At 39.1% G+C, this 22,962-nt stretch overlaps 1 protein-coding gene and 1 long non-coding RNA gene across 2 annotated transcripts; both read right to left on the reverse strand.

Moving 5' to 3' along the window:
* Positions 1-141: 141 nt before the first annotated feature.
* Positions 142-13,267, reverse strand: LOC132108474 (uncharacterized). Its single transcript, XR_009424458.1, has 3 exons — positions 13,033-13,267; positions 1,311-1,447; positions 142-274 (listed from the first exon to the last, which is right to left on the reverse strand). It is a non-coding gene; the product is annotated as an uncharacterized LOC132108474 (long non-coding RNA).
* A 6-nt stretch (positions 13,268-13,273) lies between these two features.
* LOC132108473 (serine/threonine-protein kinase pim-2-like) lies at positions 13,274-20,397 on the reverse strand. Its single transcript, XM_059515176.1, has 8 exons — positions 20,316-20,397; positions 19,815-20,030; positions 16,279-16,373; positions 15,956-16,006; positions 15,491-15,866; positions 15,205-15,381; positions 14,971-15,059; positions 13,274-13,407 (listed from the first exon to the last, which is right to left on the reverse strand). The coding sequence occupies exons 1-7, from the start codon at positions 20,359-20,361 to the stop codon at positions 14,971-14,973; spliced, it is 1,050 nt and encodes a 349-aa protein (XP_059371159.1). The 5' UTR covers positions 20,362-20,397; the 3' UTR covers positions 13,274-13,407.
* Between the last annotated feature and the right edge of the window lie 2,565 nt (positions 20,398-22,962).

The following is a 22,962-nucleotide window of genomic DNA, read 5'->3' on the forward strand; positions in this document are numbered from 1 at the left end:
AGAATTGTACTTCTGGAGAAGAACTCACCTTCTGACAAGCCAGGTTTGGACCAGGTGTTCATGTTGGTCCTGTAGATGTTGAAACTATCTAGAATATATCCACACAGCATTCTGAACAAGAGGATGCTCAATGCTGCATCCATGCAGTGTGATAAACGCTGGACGACTGAAAAACTGTAGACGTCCTGATGGTCCTTCCAGTCCAGCAGCTTAATAATGTCCATCACTGGATTGATAGGTCGATGTTTTGGGGAAGGGCCTTGGGCTGTTTAGACTGGATGAAAGAAACATTTTTAGCTTTTAAATGGTTATAAATAGCGATTTAACTCAGTCTTGGGTAATTGATTTTTTTTATTGCAAAATATATATATTATATATTTTTTATTTTTGGGGGGAATTTGCAATAGAAGAACCATTCAGAATTCTCCAAAGAACATTTCAGTGATCAGTTCTTAAAAGTGGGGTAAGTGATTTCTGGTAGCCAATGTTGTTATTTCAAATCACTAAAACAAACACGCCCCTACCCCAAAAGGGTCTCGCCCCTATTTTAATAGCTCCGCCCCACACATATGTACACAACCCAGACAACGATTATGGTGGAATCAGCTGTGGCAGCTGGCCGAGGGTATGATGCCATCATTAAGTGAAAGCAATATGTGTTACAGGTCAAATATGTTTTTGTAGTACTGTGTGTTTTAATGTGCGTATACTATTTATTTTAACAACATATATTAGTTCTGTGAAATAAAGCAAAACCAATGTTACTCGCCTATCGAGAAGAAACAAAGCAACCTCGATGCGGATCGAAGGCCTTCCCGCTTCTTGAGTTCTCTTCAGCGCTGTAAAGCTGATCCGATATTTACACGGGTTCTCCTTCTTGCCTTATCGTAAGCCTTCTTTTGTTCTGCAGACATTTTCCTCTTTTGTTTTTTTTAATTCACTATCTTTATCTTTCTGTTTTCACTCGGCTTGGCTATTGTTCTTCCTGTGCACTGAGCGCTCTCTCTCTCTCTCGTCCCTATCATGAGTAGACACGCCCCTTACTGCTGATTGGCTACATGTTTGTTTTAATACGCGCTCTGACTCAGTTTTCTAAAGCGTTTTTGAAAAAATACATACCCCACCTTTAAAAGAACCATTTTATTCTAATTGTGATTCAAATATTCAATTAATCTAAATAACCTTTTGTGCAGTGGATGTTGAAAAGTTCTTCATGGAACCTTAGATGCCAATAAAGAACCCTTATTTTAAAGAACAAGTCTAGTCAAATCTCAAATCAAATTGTTTTTAGCTCATCTTGGGCTCATTACCTAAAACCAGTCATGGTAAACAATCCTGTCCAGATCAATCCGATGTTCTGGCTTTTGCTGCAGAAGGGAGCAGATCAAATGGCAGCATTCTGTGCAGAAAGATGGAAGAGACGTCTGATTATTACTGTAAACTACATCTGCTTTTATTCTAAACTGTAAAATCTGCTGGATTATCCATATGTCCATCTCCAATAAATGTTTGTAGTAGAATTGTACTTGTGAAGAGGAACTCACCTTCTGTCAAGCCTGGCTTGGACCAGGTGTTCAAGTAGATCCTGTAGAAGTCGAAACTATCTGGAAAGTGTCCACACAGCATTCTGAACAAGAGGATCCCTAAAGACCAGACCGTCGCTGGCTTTCCATGGAACTCACCCTTCAGTATGTACTCGGGAGGGCGGTACATAACTGTTCCTGGAGGAAAAAGAGTTTGTCTGGTGTTTTAGTCATTACCACATCATGTCTTCTTACCATTAAGTATTGAGTTAACTGAATCACAAGAGTTTTTAGAGATAAAACACACCACTGAATCTCGTGTAGGCAGATTCTGTCAGGACACTGCCACATCCAAAGTCAATTAGTTTTACTTGGAGGTTCTCCAAGTTTATCAGCAGGTTCTCTAACTTGATGTCCCCATGGTAAACTCCACGTCTACAACATGCACTGGCGGCTAGTGTTGCCCCAAACATGATGAGCCTCGCTAACTTCTCATCGATGCTGCCTCCATTGCGTTGCACAAAGCGGAAAACATCCATGCAGTGTGAGAAGCGCTGGACGACAATGACGTAGAAGTTCTGCTGGTCCTGCCAGTCCAGCAGCCTAATAATATCCATCACTGGGTCTTTATTGGCCAGAATTGTCAGGGCGACTTCTTTGGGAAGGGGCTTGGGATGATCAGGCTGGAAGAAAGAAACATTTTATGATGTAGAATTGGAATTTAACTCAGTCTTGGGAAAATGTGTCTATTCTAGTGAAAAATCACACTCACAATGCTTATATATTCTGTGTGTTTTGTCTTTTTGACAAATTTCACAGCCACCTGATGAACGAAACAAAAAACAATTAATATGTGTAGGATGCCACAGATTATAACAAAACAAACAAACAAACAAACAAAAAAACACAGTCAAAGCATGATTTTTAATCCTACACTCTTAATCATAAAGGTTCTCCAAAGAAAATTTCAGGGAACACTTCTTAAGAGAACAATTTTTTTCTTAATGTGAAGAATATTTTGATCATTCTTCATGAAGCCGATAAAGAATCTTTATTTTTAAGAGTGCAAAGGCCAAGAGCAGTTGATGTTAAGTTAAAAAAATCAAACCTTAAGTCTATCCTCCAAACGAGTCGCCTTATAGACGGCGCCAAATCCACCTTGACCCAGCTTGCTGCCAATTGCATATCGGCAGCAAATGTTGTCTATTAAAAGATGAAAAAAAAAACATTGTTTAGTGATACTGCTTCAAAGATAAGGGCATGTGTGTGTTATGTTTGGGATTGTGGCAATAAACTCACCTTCAGGTCTCGTGTCCACTTCATTGCTGTCCAACTCTATCATCAGAGAAGACACTTCACCTGCTCTCACACTGACTGGAGCATCGTGGACTTGAGTTTGGAGATCTTTCTGCACCAGAGGCTCAGCAGCAGGAGGGACTTGAAGAACACTGGTGTGAGGTTCCTCGAGATTAGTGACCTCCACAGATCTGCAGATGGGCTGTTGAGGCTTCTGATCTAAATAGGAGAATACCAGCACACGATGTTAGGTAACAGTGACTAAATAAATAATAAATACATTTAACAGCGACAGAATTTGTTCACCTATTAAACATGCAAACATAACTATCCTGTTTCACTCTTACATTTCGAAGTAGGCCTAATGTATTATAGTAGAAAAGCTAAAAAAGACAATCATGGAACAGGATAGTTCCCGTAGATATTCATATTTAGGTGTGAATAATTAAATGACACTTAAATGTAAAGAGCTCCAGAAAATAAATTACAGTTTTTACCGTCGGTTCCCCCGGATGTTTCTGTCTCAGTATCTTGGTCTTTCATCTCACCCTGACCTGAGCTCTTGCTTTTGGTGATTTTTTTCCTCAAACGGGAAGAGAACCACTTAAAGAAGTGGCCCACTTTCTTTTTATTGCTCTTCTTCTCCTCTTTCAGAGGAGAGGTGGGAAGCACAGTTCCCTCCCCATCATCAACAGGCTTCTCATCAGGCCGATGAGGATGATGTTTCTCTGTCATGTCGGGGCTGGATTTTGGGGGTTTACTGTGAGGGAGGTCGTAGACCTGCTCTCTCTCCGTAAACGGTTGCACTCGTGAAGTACTCTGCCCCATGATAAATTTCTGTCGTGTATTAATCAGACTTCAGCAGCAACAAACTGAAAACCTAAATGAGTGAAATGATGAGCGCTGCAAGGATTTTAATACACGCGCAACATTCTAAAAGTTCTAAGTTTCTTTGTGACATCACAGTGGCTCTGACGTAGCTGAGGAAATCGGGAAAAAAAAATCTGCATCTTTTTTTTTTTTTTTTGCACAGTAGCTTATTAAAGTCAACCGGCTAAATATTGTACAGTTGCTGTAAACATCACGTTTTGTATATAAATGAATTATATAAAGTATGAAATTACAAATTATGGAGTTTTGTATTACCTAATGGGCTCGAGCACACACACACACACACATATATATATTGTAACAATGTTTGTAGTCACGGGAAGAAGGAGGCGGGAACCAGCGAACTTTTTAATAAAACTTTAATAATTAAACATAAAACCTCGCGGACTTCCGCACACAAACAAAACCAAAACACAAAATAAAACCCCGACACAAAGTCACTCCCACAGTTTATCTTGCTCCAAATTAAAGGTCACTAATGCTAAAAAAAATGATAAAAAAAAAGATATAGAAGATGCCTGGCTTTAATGGTAATTACTGAGTCATTTTATGATTTATATAATTATTGTGATTCTTATTATTATTTATTTATTTTTTACACACAAGCAATTTTAGTTTAAGAGTTATTATAAATCGTTTATTTTAAATAAATATTAATGCATACAGATCATGCATAATATAAATAAGCTGTAGTATCAAAAAATTGCACTCTTTAAAAAAATAAAAAATCTGACCTTACACGTTCGAGTCTCTATCACTATATTTTCAAATGTATAAACTAAGTTAATAAGTTTCACTTGTCACTGCACTGATAGAGCAAGATCATTTATTTTATTTGTACCTTCTTCATTTTTCATATGACGTTTAAATTTGTCATATTCTTCAATCTCTTAACCTTTAGCAAAACCTTTAACCTTTAGTTTTGAATATTGCTGGGTCCCTCGCGAGAAGTAAATCGAACTTTAAAATTGCTTTGTGTTGCAATGCTCATGATTGGCTGTTCGCCAGTGATGTCAAAAGCCTGAGTTGACAAAGAAAGTTGACGATCAGCATCATAGTATCAACAAAGCCGGATTGGAGAGGTTTGGTTTTGTCAACTTAAAACTAATCCTGTAACTCTGAATTTGTTCAGCTACCATCATGGTACAGGCCTCAGGTCCTCTCTCGTCCTTCACTGTTGAACTCATCACTTTATCCTTCTGGAGCTCCTCCATGGGACTCGAGACCTGTGAGTGGTGCAGGCTTCGACCACAGCTCTCAGCCCCGCCCCACTAGTCACACACACACACACACACACACAACAATAACAATTTTCTTGTGTTCATTTCTCGGGTTATCCGTACTTGGGCCAGATGCCTGTGGACTCACTGCCCAATTCCGGCCCGAGTTTTATTTAAATTATAAATATATAAACATCTCATTATGATGAATGCATTTTTAAAGCAAAGAACTCACTTGATTAAGTTGGCATGAGAAACATTTATTTTGGCTACAATTTATTTACAAAACTATGCAATTACAGAGAGAGAGAGAGAGTTATACAGAAAGTATATATATATATATATATATATATATATATATATATATATAACATAACATTTAGCGAAATTACCCTTGCATTTAGGCTATTCATTCTTGGTGAGTAAAATTTAACAAGTATAAACAAAAATAACAAATTTACAATAAGGTTTCACTTGTTAACATTAGTTACCTGCCTAACATGGCAAATACTTAACATTAACCTTAGTTAATATATTAACCTAGTTCATTTCAACATTTAACTAATACATTATTAAGAACAAAAGTTGTGCCTGTTGACATTATTTAATGGATCAGAGCTAACATGAACGAACAAATTAACAGTTGTTTTTTAACAGTATCAAAGATTGATGCATATTGTAACAAATGTATTGCTCATTGTTATTTAATGTTAATTTCAACATTTACTCACGTTAACGAATGATACCTTATTGTAAAGAGACACCATAACTTAGTGTTTTGAACAACACATTAGTAAATGGCAAAGTTTTAAAATTAAACATTTTGTACTTTTGGCTGCGGTGGTGTAACATGTCTTTTCACTTATTAATCCGGAAACATCTTTGTTTGGGAGCTTTCATTTCTGAACCTGTAAAAGCAAATAATATACAAGTATCTACAGTATTAGTAAAGGTCTAACGTAATGCGTCAATGTGAACTACATTAAATTTATGTTGTAGCAATGTACCTGTTGTTTGACAGACTATTTACACCACTAACTGCAATGACAGCACAATAACTGGCTGTGCCCAGCATAATTAATATTTAGTGTGTAGCATGCTAATTAAAGAGAGTTCACCCAAAAAAATGAAAATCATTTAGTCCTCTTCATGTTGTCCATACCTGACAAACTTGTTGGGTTTGTTAACCAGCATTCTTCAAAGTACCATCTTTTGATTTCTGCAGAAAAACAAAAGTATAGGTTTGGTAAAACATAAATGACAAAATTCTGGTTAACCATACATTAAAGTAAATTAATAAACACTTTTCACCAGGCATCGCTATACAGAAAAATAACAGTGAACCATGCAGTAAAATACTTGAAAAATGTCACAATGATCGAATCACGCGATCCAATTGTGAGATAAAAATGGTTTATTTGTAGCTCAGATAGTCAGAAATGAGAACGTAGGAAGACGATGGCATAACCCCAGATGAATCACGTCCAGACCACTCAAGCAGCCGTAATCTCAAACCCAGCACAGGAATCCTATGCGGCCGAGGAATAGGGTCCAGATCGCTCAAGCTGCAGTAACTCAAACCCAGCGCAGGAATCTCAGGCGGGCGAGGAATAAGGTCCAGAGAATATTCCAACTGGAGGAACAGAGCACAACAAGACAGGAGAGACAGACGAGAATCAACGAACCAACAACATGAACAGGAAACCAGCCAAACTTAAAGGCAGTGCAAATGAGTTGCAGCTGGGGCTCATTAACGCAGCTGCTGCTAGTTAACAGATGCACACAATCAGACAGAGATGCAAGATGAGCGCACTGACCCATGAACCGTGACAGTACCCCCATCCCTAGGAACGCCTCCTGGTGTTCTCAGGAGAACCTACCTGCCGATTGAAATCATCAATAAGGGAGTGGTCCAATATGTCTGTAGCAGGAACCCAACTCCTCTCCCCTGGACCATAACCTTCCCAGTCCACCAAGACGGGGACCGGCGGAATAATGGGTGAATGAAAAACGGGCTTTATTAATTTAGAAACATGAAACACCGGATTAATTCTCCTGTACGCCGGAGGGAGTTTGAGGTGGACTGCCACCAGACTAATAATTTTAAACGTGATCTATAACAGCAACCACTGTTTCTCTGGCAGAAGGTAATGTAGGGAGAGGAATGAAATGAGTTGCCTTCGAGAACCGGTCCACCACGGTCAAAACCCCTGTGTTTCCCTGTGAAGGAGGGAGACCTGACATGAAATCTAGCGAAATGTGGGACCAGGGTCTCGAAGGAACTAACAGCGGCTGAAGGAGTCCAGCAGGGGGTTGATTGGAAGGCTTCGAAACAGCACAGACAGAGCAAGCCAAAACAAAAAGACGAATGTCACGAGCCATGGCTGGGAACCAAAACCACTGTTTAACGAGAAACATTATACGATTAACCCCAGGATGGCATGCTACCTTGGAATAATGACCCCATCGCATGACTTCGGACCTTAAAGCCTCTGGCACAAACAACCGACCCGGTGGGCATCCGGGCGGGGGCGTTACCCCTTGCGAGGCTATGCGAACCTTCGACATGATGTCCCACGTGACTGCAGAAATAGAGACTTTCTGCGGTACAATGTGTTTGGAAAAAGATGGTCGATCCAGAACATCAAAAATACGGGATAACGCATCTGGTTTGATGTTCTTAGAGTCTGCACGATAAGAAATAGAAAAATCTAAATGACAAAAAAAAAAAAAAAAAAAAAAAAAAAAAAAAAAAAAAAAAAGCACACCGAGCTTGCCTAGAGTTTAATCTTTTGGCGGACGTGATGTATTCAAGATTTTTGTAATCGGTCCAACAAATAACAGGAACCCCCGAACCTTCCAACCAATGATGCCACTCTTCCAAAGCGAGCTTGACTGCCAACAGCTCTCTGTTACCAATGTCATAATTACGCTTGGCGGGGGACAAATGGTGAGAAAAATACGCGCAAGGATGCACCTTACCGTCCGTGAGGGAGCGCTGGGATAGAACCGCGCCAACCCCCACCTCTGACGCGTCAACCTCCACCACAACCTGCTGGGAAGGATCAGGGGCAATGAGGATGGGAGCTGAAATGAAGCAGCTTTTTAGTTTGGCAAATGCAGCTTCCGCTGCACTAGACCACCAGAAGGCAGTCTTGACCGAAGTTAAGGAAGTCAAAGGGGCGACTAGCTGGCTGAAATTGCGAATAAACCGCCGGTAGATATAGGCAAAGCACAGAAACCTCTGGTCAATTTACCACAGCCTGAATCTTGTCGGTATCCACGCGCATCCCCTCGGCTGAGACGATGTATCCCAAAAAAGGAACCGACTGTGAAACAGACTGCCTTGACAAAAAATAGGGCTGCTCCGATCACGATCGGCCAATCGTTAATGCGCATCTCGTCAGTAAAGACAGTTCTCTAATCAGCGGTAAATTCCATCAGGAGCGTGATTTCACATAGAGCAGCTGTTACTACACAGAGCCATTGTTAACTGAGAAGATGTGCGAATTTACCGCTGATTAGAGAACCAGCTTGACTGACGAGATGCTAATAACGATCTGCCGATCGTGATCGGAGCAGCCCTAACAAAAAACCCATTCTCTAACAGCCTCTGAAGCACTCGCCTGACGTGTTGAACATGTTCCTGGAGAGAACGAGAAAATATCAGTATGTCATCCAGGTGGACATAAATGAACTGATCTACCATATCTCTCAACACATCGTTGACAAAAGCTTGGAATACCGCGGAGGCGTTACAAAGACAAAAAGGAAGAACAAGATATTCAAAGTGCCCCCTGGGGGTATTAAACGCGGTCTTCCATTCATCCCCCTCTCTTATGCGAACCAAATGATAAGCGTTATGGAGATCTAATTTCGTGAAAAATGACGCCCCCTGCAGACACTCGAAAGCCGACGAAATCAATGGCAAAGGATAAGTATTCTTCACCGTGATGTCATTCAACCCTCGATAGTCAATACAGGGGCGAAGAGAGCCGTCTTTCTTTTTCACGAAAAAAAATCCCGCACCTGCTGGAGAGGAAGAGGGGCGGACGATCTTGGCTGCAAGAGAATCAGAAATATATTTCTCCATGACCTCACTCTCCGGATTGGAAAGCGAATATAGTTTGCCTTTAGGTGGAGACGTACCTGACAATAACTCTATAGCACAGTCATAGTGACAATGCGGAGGTAGAGAAGCAGCCCGAGACTTACTGAACACTCTCTTCAGGTTGAAGTACTCACGTGGCACGTTAGACAGGTCAGTGTGATCATCCTGAAACAGAGAACAAGACACAGGAGAACATGCAGACAACAGACATGACAATATTCACTCCAGGACAACACAGAATTTTTTCCCCAATTTATGTGGAGATTATGGAGCACCAGCCAGGGATGAAGAGTTACTACTGGTTAAAAAGTCTCTTAGTTCTGCCGAGCTCGCTGAATCCATTCTGGTTGGTTAGTTCTGTCACAACGATCGAGTCACGAGATCCAAGTGCGAGGTAAAAATGGTTTATTTGTAGCTCAGATAGTCAGCAATGAGAACGTAGGAAGACGATGGCATAACCCCAGATGAATCACGTCCAGACCACTCAAGCAGCCGTAATCTCAAACCCAGCACAGGAAATCCTATGCGGCCGAGGAATAGGGTCCAGATCGCTCAAGCTGCAGTAACTCAAACCCAGCGCAGGAATCTCAGGCGGGCGAGGAATAAGGTCCAGAGAATAATCCAACTGGAGGAACAGAGCACAACAAGACAAGAGAGACAGATGAGAATCAACGAACCACCAACATGAACAGGAAACCAGCCAAACTTAAAGGCAGCGCAAATGAGTTGCAGCTGGTGCTCATTAACGCAGCTGCTGCTAGTTAACAGACGCACAGAGACGCAAGATGAGCGCACTGACCCATGAACCGTGACAGAAAAATACACATTCAGTAGATCCAAAGCTTGCTGTTGATCAGGTCTCTTTAGTAAATATCCCCCGCAGTTACTGCAGAAAATAACAGTGAAATGGTCAATACAGACATTTTACTTGAACTTACTTTCTACTTGGCTCTAATGCTCCATGCTTGTTTAGTCAGAGAAGTATAACAAAGATGATGTTCACTGTCTTGGACTGTGCTCGGTGTCCAAAGGTGTCTGAGTAATGTCTGCCATTCCTTCAGCGCTGACCCTTCTTTTGGTTACTACAAAACATAGAAATGTTAAAAGAAATTTGTAGCATGTTAAGAGAAATAAATGGTCACTCCTGTGTGTCTCTACATCCTGAGTGAAAAAGCAACTAAAGTAAAGTGATGAACTGAAATGCAGTGTTTGTGTTATTCACATGTGTTTTGGCAGAGATAAGCATCTGTACAGTCTTATACATTTGCTTACATTTAGCAGCTGTAAAAGCAGAACAGAGGTATTGCAGATGCAAAATATTCCTAACAAGCTTTACATAAGTGGAAATGCTTCCATACACTGTTAAGACATTTTAAAGGTTTTTTACAGCAACTGACAGGAAGTTACTTTAATTAAGATTTACAGTAGCAAACTGTATTTGATTTACAGTATCAAACTGTAGTGTTAAACAGTAAATTACTATAAAAAAATCAAATTAATCAGTATACTACTGTAATTAATTTATTTTAATATAGATTTCATTTGATTTGATAAATATATATATATATATATATATATATATATATATATATATATTATATATTGAATTCATTTTATTATTATCCTACATACTGAATGTACTACTGGCATTCAATTAAAACAGACACAATAATTACAAAATATAAAATTCTTTATTTAAATAACTGAATGTATAACACTTAAAAATAGAGTCTTCCAATGCTGGAACAGTTCATCTTCATCATTTCTCCTGTCTTAGGACATTTTGCAGAGCATTATGTTGTATTCAGTGTTGGGGTAGTTACTCAAAAAATTAGTTACTAACAGTTACTAGTTACTTCTGTAAATTGTAATGATATTACTTTACTAGTTACTGCATCTGAAAAGTAACTTCACTACTTATTACTTAACTTTTTAAAAAATTTTAGGGAATTTTTTCCAAATTCCGTTTTCCGTTTACATTTTTAAAAATAAAGTTTTGTTTTTTTCTCAACTCCTTTTTAATGGTTAAATTCAATTGTATTAATCAATTGAAATCACAACACTTATACAATTTCATAGCAATTTATTAAAAGTAAAAAAAAATTACGTTTAGGGCCCTATGAAATGTTTTATTTTTTCTTCACCATTTTTGATTTTTTTAGCATGTGTAATTATTTAAATGCATATTATTTTCATTTTTTTTTTTCAATTTTAAATTCATTTATTCTGTTGTGTATTTACATTTTTCTGGTTATCAAATGAAGGCATAAAACATTCATTTAGATTTTCTTTTAAATATTGAAAATTAAGCAAACTTTATTTTTTGGTAAACAAAGGGACAAACTTTTTGGTTGACAAACGGAGAGCGACTCCTACGTAGCACTTGAAGCACAGCTGTGCGATTGCTTTACGTGCAATGTTGGGAAACGCACATCAAACAATAACGAACGATCGTAAAATTACTCGTAGAAAACACTCTTAAGCGCTGAGATCAATCGTTATCGGAAAACCCGGCCCAGAACTTTACACACAGGCAAACACGGCATGTGTAATGCAGGAAAGCGCGTTCCTATAGTCTAGTAATATTATTAGTGTAATGCGTTACTTTACTTTGTTTATCCCCAAAAAAGTAATAATAGTTACTGTAATCCGTTACTTTGCAACTCGTTACCCCCAACACTGGTTGTATTCTCTTGATTTATCCTCACATAGAATCTTTAGGCAACAAAAACTTAATGGGAAAAGAAATACATAGCCATCTGCAAAACCTAGGTGCTGCTCCAAAATGTGGCCACCACCTTTGCGCACCATCCACTTTGTTAGTGACAGCAATGTGTTCCCTGTAAAACAAGAAGTAGAAATGACACACTTTTAAAAGGCAAACCCCATACAAAATACACAAACCATAACTTACTTGTTCTTTTACCTGAATTATCAGTCTCAGGGTGGTTGGCATGCTCATGTCCTTCTTGATGCTTCATTGCAGATGCCTTTAAAACACAAAATATAAAAAATGCATTTAAACTTAAATTCCATTAAAAACTATAATAAACTAATTCTAAAACTATTAAATAGAAATTTGATATCCATTAGCATTCAAAAGTTCAGTGTCAGTAAAAAATTACTACTTTTATTCAGAAAGAATGCATAAATCGGGTCAAGAGTGACTAAAGACAATGTTACAAAATATTTTTATTTACATTACAAGAATCCTGAAAGAAACATATCACAGTATCAAGAAAAAATTAATTGTATTATTAGTTAACCTCCCTAAAAAAAGTAGTCATTTGTTATTGTAGATTTTTTATTATAATTATTATTTATGACCACTATCATCAATCATATAAACATCTTTGAAATAAAATCATTCTCTTTGTCTTCTGACAGCATCTTTGATCTTGTGATGCAGATTTATTAGTTATTATTATTAATAATAGAGTTATTTTTAAATTTAATTACATTTTGTCTGCAAAAACTAATGTCTACTGTTTCATTCTGTGAACTTTTAACTTTTTTACTAAAAAGTAGAATTCTGTGAAGGCTCTTTGCGGCCTTTCAGATGAAGGTTTTTTAATTTTTTTATTTTATTTTACAAAAGTACATAAATTTTCACATCCTTCAGCAACATCTCCAGTCGTTAATATTGCTGCCTCAAGCCAAAGGCACAAAATGCCACCAGAGCTTGCTGGCCCTGTAAGATGTTAAAGTGAATGGACGAAGACTCAGTGATCAGTGATGGACAGTGATCGGTCTTACACCTGGAACAAAACACAGAAATCAGCTTTATTGTTAAATGCATTATTAGAACATGTGGCATTTTTTATTGACTAGCTCATCCTAGGCTCAGTACCTAAAACCAGTCATGATGAATAATCCCGTCCAGATCAAGCTGAAGTTCTGGCTTTTGTTGCAGAAAGGAGCAGATCAAATGGCAGCATTCTGTGCAGAAAGATGGAAGAGACATCTGATTATTACTGTAAACTACATTCACTCTTCTTATTCCAAGCTGAAAGTTCTTTAGGTCTGTAAAACAGGATAAATTGCTGCATTATCCATATGCCATCTCCAGTTAATCCTATAAAGTTTTTTAGTTGAATTGTACTCGTGGAGAAGAACTCACCTTCTGTCAAGCCAGGTTTGGACCAGGTGTTCATGTTGGTCCTGTAGATGTTGAAACTATCTGGAATATATCCACACAGCATTCTGAACAAGAGGATGCTCAATGCTGCATCCATGCAGTGTGATAAACGCTGGACGACTGAAAAACTGTAGACGTCCTGATGGTCCTTCCAGTCCAGCAGCTTAATAATGTCCATCACTGGATTGATAGGTCGACGTTTTGGGGAAGGGCCTTGGGCTGTTTAGACTGGATGAAAGAAACATTTTTGTCTGTTAAATGGTTATAAATAGCGATTTAACTCAGTCTTGGGTAACTTATTTTTCTATTGCAAAATATATATACAGTACAGACCAAAAGTTTGGACACACCTTCTCATTCAAAGAGTTTTCTTTATTTTCATGACTATGAAAATTGTAGAGTCACACTGAAGGCATCAAGGGCTATTTGACCACGAAGGAGAGTGATGGGGTGCTGCGCCAGATGACCTGGCCTCCACAGTCACCGGACCTGAACCCAATCGAATTATTATTTTTATTTTTATTTTTTTTCATTCAGGGTTCCCCAAAGAACATTTCAGTGAACAGTTCTTAAGGAAAGTGAAAGTGAGAGTGAAGTGACATTCAGCCAAGTATAGTGACCCATACTCAGAATTTGTGCTCTGCATTTAACCCATCCGAAGTGCACACACACAGAGCAGTGAACACACACACACACTGTGAACACACACCCGGAGCAGTGGGCAGCCATTTATGCTGCGGCGCCCGGGGAGCAGTTGGGGGTTCGATGCCTTGCTCAAGGGCACCTAAGTCGTGGTATTGCAGGTGGAGAGAGAACTTTACATGCACTCCCCCCACCCACAATTCCTGCCGGCCCGGGACTCGAACTAACAACCTTTCGATTGGGAGTCCAACTCTCTAACCATTAGGCCACGACCACTTACCCCACTTAAAGGTGGGGTAAGTGATTTCTGGTAGCCAATGTTGATATTTCAAATCACCAAAACAAACACGCCCCTACCCCAAAAGGGTCTCGCCCCTATTTTAATAGCTCCGCACCACACATATGTACACAACCCAGACAATGATTATGGTGGAATCAGCTGTGGCAGCTGGCCGAGGGTATGATGCTATCATTAAGTGAAAGCAATATGTGTTACAGGTCAAATATGTTTTTGTAGTACTGTGTGTTTTAATGTGCGTATACTATTTATTTTAACAACATATATTAGTTCTGTGAAATAAAGCAAAACCAATGTTACTCGCCTATCGAGAAGAAACAAAGCAACCTCGATGCGGATCGAAGGCTTTCCCATTTCTTGAGTTCTCTTCAGCGCTGTAAAGCTGATCCGATATTTACACGGGTTCTACTTCTTGTCTTATCGTAAGCATTATTTTGTTCTGCACACGTTTTCCTATTTTGTTTTTTTTAAATTCGCTATCGCTATCTTTCTGTCGTCATTTGGCTTGGCTAATGTCTGTCCTGTGCACTGAGTGCTTTCTCTCTCGTCCCCATCATGAGTAGACACGCCCCTTACTGCTGATTGGCTACATGTTTGTTTTGTTACTCTGTCCGACTCGGTTTTCTAAAGCATTTTTGAAAAAATACATACCCCACCTTTAAAAGAACCATTTTATTCTCATTGTGATTCAAATATTTAATTAATCTAAATAAACTTTTGTGCAGTGGATGTTGAAAGGTTCTTCATTGAACATTAGATGCCAATAAAGAACCCTTATTTTAAAGAACAAGTCTAACAAGTCTAGTCAAATCTCAAATCAAATTGTTTTTAGCTCATCTTGGGCTCATTACCTAAAACCAGTCATGGTAAACAATCCTGTACAGGTCAATCCGACGTTCTGGCTTTTGCTGCAGAAGGGAGCAGATCAAATGGCAGCATTCTGTGCAGAAAGATGGAAGAGACGTCTGATTATTACTGTAAACTACATCTGCTTTTATACTAAACTGTAAAATCTGCTGGATAATCCAGATATCCATCTCCAATAAATGTTTGTAGTAGAGTTGTACTTGTGAAGAAGAACTCACCTTCTGTCAAGCCAGGTTTGGACCAGGTGTTCAAGTTGGTCCTGTAGAAGTCGAAACTATCTGGAAAGTGTCCACACAGCATTCTGAACAAGAGGATCCCTAAAGACCAGACCGTCGCTGGCTTTCCATGGAACTCACCCTTCAGTATGTACTCGGGAGGGCGGTACATAACTGTTCCTGAAGGAAAAAGAGTTTGTCTGGTGTTTTAGTCATTACCACATCATGTCTTCTTACTATTAAGTATTGAGTTAACTGAATCACAAGAGTATTTAGAGATAAAACACACCACTGAATCTTGTGTAGGCAGATTCTTTCAGGACACTTCCACATCCAAAGTCAATTAGTTTGATTTGGAGGTTCTCCAAGTTTATCAGCAGGTTCTCTAACTTGATGTCCCCATGGTAAACTCCACGTCTACAACATGCACTGGCGGCTAGTGTTGCCCCAAACATGATGAGCCTCGCTAACTTCTCATCGATGCTGCCTCCATTGCGTTGCACAAAGCGGAAAACATCCATGCAGTGTGAGAAGCGCTGGACGACAATGACGTAGAAGTTCTGCTGGTCCTGCCAGTCCAGCAGCCTAATAATATCCATCACTGGGTCTTTATTGGCCAGAATTGTCAGGGCGACTTCTTTGGGAAGGGGCTTGGGATGATCAGGCTGGAAGAAAGAAACATTTTATGATGTAGAATTGGAATTTAACTCAGTCTTGGGAAAATGTGTCTAGTCTAGTGAAAAATCACACTCACAATGCTGATATATTCTGTGTGTTTTGTCTTTTTGACGAATTTCACAGCCACCTGATGAACGAAACAAAAAGCAATTAATATGTGTAGGATGCCACAGATTATAACAAAAAAATAAAAATAAAAATAAAAACAGTCAAAGAATGATTTTTAATCCTACACTCTTAATCATAAAGGTTCTCCAAAGAACATTTCAGTGAACACTTCTTAAGAGAACAAATTTTTGTGAAGAATATTTTGATCATTCTTCATGAAGCCGATAAAGAATCTTTTATTTTTAAGAGTGTAAAGGCCAAGAGCAGTTGATGTAAGTTAAAAAATCAAACCTTAAGTCTATCCTCCAAACGAGTCGCCTTATAGACGGCGCCAAATCCATCTTGACCCAGCTTGCTGCCAATTGCATATCGGCAGCAAATGTTGTCTATTAAAAGATGAAAATAAAAATAAAAACAATGTTTAGTGGTACTGCTTCAAAGATAAGGGCATGTGTGTGCAGAGGTGGAAAGTAACGAATTACATTTACTCGCGTTACTGTAATTGAGTAGCTTTTTTGTGTACTAATACTTTTTAAAGTAATTTTTTAAATTTGTAATTTTACTTTTACTTAAGTATATTTTGATTGAAGTATTGTACTTCGCTACATTTTAAAACACATTAATTACTGAGTAAAAAAAATAAAATAAAAAAAATAAATCGCTCCCTGGAAACTACGGCAGTAATTAATGGGCAGGAGGGCAAACTGGCGCTAAAATCACAAGAAAGATGCAGACGGACAAAACAGGCGTTAGTGGTGCAGACACCGCTGAAAACGAAACCCCGTCATATTCTGAAGTTGAACTCGAAGGAAATTAAGTGAACCCCTGGCCATATGTATGCTCTATTATGCAGTGTAAGCTGTACTTGCCTAGGGAGACCAAGCTAGCAGCTTATAAAATCTCGACAAGACATCAACCCTTCGCAAGAAGAGGTAAGCTAAATAATTGCATCGTTGCATTGGTGGTTAAAATGAAGCTTTGACATTTTAGCAAGAGGTTTTGCACAAATTAGCCAAAAAGACAGTGGTGAGGAGTGTGCTATTTTTGTTTTAATGATGTGCGCGCGCATTTATAGTGCGTTCTTTCACTGTGTGATTCAGTCTCCTAAAATGCATTTAGAATGATCACAAAATTGAAGATATAGGGGCAGAAAATTCACATATTTATATAATTTCATATATTAAATCAAAATCACACAAATCTTTTCCTCCAAAAATCATCATGAATATATACATACATATATATAACAGTTCAGTAAACAAGTTAATTAAGAGACTTGCGTTTTAGACACCATATTGCCTTTTTTAGCTCTATTTCTACAACAGAAAATAATTCCAAACAGCCACCAAAGCACAGTTTTGCGTATCTGAGCAACGTGACAGTGTTTCGTTTCTGAATGAATCAAACGTTTAAATGATTCGGTTCAATCGCAATGACTCACTTATTAACAGTGACTTGCTGACACATACTGGCCATTTTAATTTCACATTTAAAGTAGGCTATCTTTTGATTTTTTTAAATAATTAATTTCTTATCATTTCAAATGAGTATTCAACATTTTATGTCTTGTATATCAAAACATTATTCATGCATTTGTAACTGCAGGTTAAATGCATTCTTGTCCAGCACTACACAGTGTGATACATCTAAATGCCACTTCCAATGAATCTTCTGCATTTCCTCTGCATTAAAAGATGAGTTTGTTGATACTGATTTCCCTGGCAACAGCCCAAATGTATTGTTATTCTAAATAACTGATTCCTTTAATTAAAAACAACTACAACCCGAATTCCGGAAAAGTTGGGACGTTTTTTAAATTTTAATAAAATGAAAACGAAAAGACTTTCAAATCACATGAGCCAATATTTTATTCACAATAGAACATAGATAACATAGCAAATGTTTAAACTGAGAAAGTTTACAATTTTATGCACAAAATGAGCTCATTTCTATTTTGATTTCTGCTACAGGTCTCAAAATAGTTGGGACGGGGCATGTTTACCATGGTGTAGCATCTCCTTTTCTTTTCAAAACAGTTTGAAGACGTCTGGGCATTGAGGCTATGAGTTGCTGGAGTTTTGCTGTTGGAATTTGGTCCCATTCTTGCCTTATATAGATTTCCAGCTGCTGAAGAGTTCGTGGCTGCTTTGACGTATTTTTCGTTTAATGATGCGCCAAATGTTCTCTATAGGTGAAAGATCTGGACTGCAGGCAGGCCAGGTTAGCACCCGGACTCTTCTACGACGAAGCCATGCTGTTGTTATAGCTGCAGTATGTGGTTTTGCATTGTCCTGCTGAAATAAACAAGGCCTTCCCTGAAATAGACGTTGTTTGGAGGGAAGCATATGTTGCTCTAAAACCTTTATATACCTTTCAGCATTCACAGAGCCTTCCGAAACATGCAAGCTGCCCATACCGTATGCACTTATGCACCCCCATACCATCAGAGATGCTGGCTTTTGAACTGAACGCTGATAACATGCTGGAAGGTCTCCCTCCTCTTTAGCCCGGAGGACACGACGTCCGTGATTTCCAACAAGAATGTCAAATTTGGACTCGTCTGACCATAAAACACTATTTCACTTTGAAATAGTCCATTTTAAATGAGCCTTGGCCCACAGGACACGACGGCGCTTCTGGACCATGTTCACATATGGCCTACTTTTTGCATGATAGAGCTTTAGTTGGCATCTGCTGATGGCACGGCGGATTGTGTTCACCGATAGTGGTTTCTGAAAGTATTCCTGGGCCCATTTAGTAATGTCATTGACACAATCATGCCGATGAGTGATGCAGTGTCGTCTGAGAGCCCGAAGACCACAGGCATCCAATAAAGGTCTCCGGCCTTGTCCCTTACGCACAGAGATTTCTCCAGTTTCTCTGAATCTTTTGATGATGTTATGCACTGTAGATGATGAGATTTGCAAAGCCTTTGCAATTTGACGTTGAGGAATATTGTTTTTAAAGTTTTCCACAATTTTTTTACGCAGTCTTTCACAGATTGGAGAGCCTCTGCCCATCTTTACTTCTGAGAGACTCTGCTTCTCTAAGACAAAGCTTTTATAGTTAATCATGTTACAGACCTGATATCAATTAACTTAATCACTAGATGTTCTCCCAGCTGAATTTTTCAAAACTGCTTGCTTTTTTAGCCATTTGTTGCCCCACTTTTTTGAGGCCTGTAGCAGGCATTAAATTTTAAATGAGCTAATTAAGTGGATAAAAGTGTAAAATTTCTCAGTTTAAACATTTGCTACGTTATCTATGTTCTATTGTGAATAAAATATTGGCTCATGTGATTTGAAATTCCTTTAGTTTTCATTTTATTAAAATTTAAATAACGTCACAACTTTTCCGGAATTCGGGTTGTAGTTTGAGATTAATAGACCTATCCCAGGGGTGTCAAACTCAGTTCCTGGAGGGCCGTAGACCTGCAGAGTTTAGTTCTAACCCTGCACCAGCACACATATCATGTAGTTTTCAAATAAACCTAAATGATTAGATTAGCTGGATCAGGTGTGTTTAATTAGGGTTATATCTAAACTGTGCAGGACTGTGGCCCTCCAGGAACTGAGTTTGACAACCTTGGCCTGTCCCATTTTTGACTCCCTCCCACTGTTAAAATGTAACTAAGTAATTTTTACTCTGAGTAAATTTTAAATGAGCTACTTTTTACTTTTACTTGAGTAGATTTTTAGACTGGTACTTTTACTTGTACTTAAGTAAAATTTCATTAATGTAATGGTACTTTTACTTGAGTAGAATATTTTTGTACTCTTTCCACCTCTGTGTGTGTGTTATGTTTGGGATTGTGGCAATAAACTCACCTTCAGGTCTCGTGTCCACTTCATTGCTGTCCAACTCTATCATCAGAGGAGACACTTCACCTGCTCTCACACTGACTGGAGCATCGTGGACTTGAGTTTGGAGGTCTTTCTGCACCAGAGGCTCAGCAGCAGGAGGGACTTGAAGAACACTGGTGTGAGGTTCCTCGAGATCAGTGACCTCCACAGATCTGCAGATGGGCTGTTGAGGCTTCTGATCTAAATAGGAGAATACCAGCACAAGATGTTAGTTAGCAGTGACTAAATAAATAATAAATACATTTCATAGCGACAGAATTTGTTGACCTATTAAACATGCAAACATAACTATCCTGTTTCACTCTTACATTTCGAAGTAGGCCTAATGTATTATAGTAGAAAAGCTAAAAAGACTTTTTTACAATTATGAGACAGGAAAGTTCCTGTAGATATTCATATTTAGGTGTGAATAATTAAGTGACGCCTAAATATAAAGAGCTCCAGAAAATAAATTACAGTTTTTACCGTCGGTTCTCCCGGATGTTTCTGTCTCAGTATCTTGGTCTTTCATCTCACCCTGACCTGAGCTCTTTTGCTTTTGGTGATTTTTTTCCTCAAAGGGAAGAGAACCACTTAAAGAAGTGGCCCACTTTCTTTTTATTGCTCTTCTTCTCCTCTTTCAGAGGAGAGGTGGGAAGCACAGTTCCCTCCCCATCATCAACAGGCTTCTCATCAGGCCGATGAGGATGATGTTTCTCTGTCATGTCGGGGCTGGATTTTGGGGGTTTACTGTGAGGGAGGTCGTAGACCTGCTCGCTCTCCGTAAACGGCTGTACTCCTGAAGTACTCTGCCCCATGATAAATTTCTGTCGTGTATTAATCAGACTTCAGCAGCAACAAACTGAAAACCTAAATGAGTGAAATGAGGAGCGCTGCAAGGGTTTTAATACACTCGCAACATCCTAAAAGTTCTAAGTTTCTGTGTGTGATCACAGTGGCTCTGACGTAGCTGAGGAAATCGGGGGAAAAAAATCAACTTTTTTTTTTTTGGCACAGTAGCTTATGAAAGTCAACCGACTAAATATTGTACAGTTGCTGTAAACATCACGTTTTGTATATAAATTAATTATATAAAGTATGAAATTACAAATTATGGAGTTTTGTATTAACTACTGGGCACGCGCACGCACATACACACATATATATTGTAACAATGTTTGTAGTCACGGGAAGAAGGAGGCGGGAACCAGCGAACTTTTTAATAAAACTTTAATAGTCAAAGTCAAAGTCACCTTTATTTATATAGCGCTTTAAACAAAATAGATTGCGTCAAAGCAACTGAACAACATTCATTAGGAAAACAGTGTCAATAATGCAAAATGATAGTTAAAGGCAGGTCATCATTGGATTCAGTGATTTCATCTCTGTTCAGTTAAATTATGTCTGTGCATTTATTTGCAATCAAGTCAACGATATCGCTGTAGATGAAGTGACCCCAACTAAGCAAGCCAGAGGCGACAGCGGCAAGGAACCGAAACTCCATCGGTGACAGAATGGAGAAAAAAACCTTGGGAGAAACCAGACTCAGTTGGGGGGCCAGTTCTCCTCTGACCAGACGAAACCAGTAGTTCAATTCCAGGCTGCAGCAAAGTCAGATTGTTCAGAAGAATCATCTGTTTCCTGTGGTCTTGTCCTGGTGCTCCTCTGAGACAAGGTCTTTACAGGGGATCTGTATCTGGGGCTCTAGTTGTCCTGGTCTCCGCTGTCTTTCAGGGATGTAGAGGTCCTTTCTAGGTGCTGATCCACCATCTGGTCTGGATACGTACTGGATCCGGGTGACTGCAGTGACCCTCTGATCTGGACACAGACTGGATCTGGTGGCCACGGTGACCTCGGAACAAGAGAGAAACAGACAAATATTAGCGTAGATGCCATTCTTCTAATGATGTAGCAAGTACATAGGGTGTTATGGGAAGTGTTTCCGGTTCCGGTTTACCTAATTAATGCAGCCTAAAAATCCTTTAACGGATTTGGATATTAAAAGCATATTAGTATGTTATGTGTATGCCAGGTTAAAGAGATGGGTCTTTAATCTAGATTTTAAACTGCAAGAGTGTGTCTGCCTCCCGAACAATGTTAGGTAGGTTATTCCAGAGTTTCACAAATTTCACAAATTTTCACAAATTTCACAAATTTTGTACCAGCTGGCCAGCATCAAGAGTATAGAACAACACCTAAGGATGCAAGCATCCTGCAGTCAGCGCGAGATTGGAAATTGGAAGTGGACCTTGATAAGAAGCTTGTGTTTCCCCCAGAAATAGCGGCTACAACACTCCGGCCAGACATGGTCCTGTGGTCTCCAACAACAAAGCTGGCATATGTTGTGGAATTAACAGTACCATGGGAAGAGGGGGTTGAAGAGGCCTATGAGAGGAAAAAGAACAAATATTCCGACCTGGCAGCTGAAGCATCCCAGAATGGCTGGAAGACCAGCATCTTCCCAGTAGAGGTGGGCTGCAGGGGATTTGTTGCCACTTCTGCCACCAGTTTGCTGAGAAAATTAGTGGTGAAGGGTCGCTCTCTCCAACAGGCCATCAAGTCCATGTCAAGTGCTGCCGAAAAAAGCAGTAACTGGCTCTGGATTAAACGTAAGGACCCCAACTGGGCAGCAAGGTAGAGACAGATGGTATGCGGTCAGGCTTAGGCCCGACTCAGGGAGAAGGGCGCCCCTGCCAGCAGAGCCCACCAGGAATATGGAGGGTATGGCATGGAGGGGGGTGTACCTGGGACGCTGGGTACACCGTTGAGCCTTCTGGAGACGTTGTGGGCCTCAATCAACGAAACGTCGATGAAGCAGGGTGCCCACCTGATGACCCCAATGACATACCTTACCCTCCTTTTCGCCACTCCACACCGATTGCTACTATCAAGAGTTTCCTACTAAAGGGATTGAAACATCTAGTTCTATTAGCTATACTACTGTGATTCATATTATTATTATTATTATTATTATTATTTTTACACACAAGCAATTTTATTTTAATAGTTGTTATAAATCGTTTATTTTAAATATTAATTTATACAGATCATGCATAATATAAATAAGCTGTAGTATCAAAAGATTGCACTCTTTAAAAAAAAAAATCTTACACGTTTGAGTCTTTTTCACTAC

The sequence above is a fragment of the Carassius carassius genome, chromosome 28 (genome assembly GCF_963082965.1).
Source record: "Carassius carassius chromosome 28, fCarCar2.1, whole genome shotgun sequence".
Classification (NCBI taxonomy): Eukaryota; Metazoa; Chordata; class Actinopteri; order Cypriniformes; family Cyprinidae; genus Carassius; species Carassius carassius.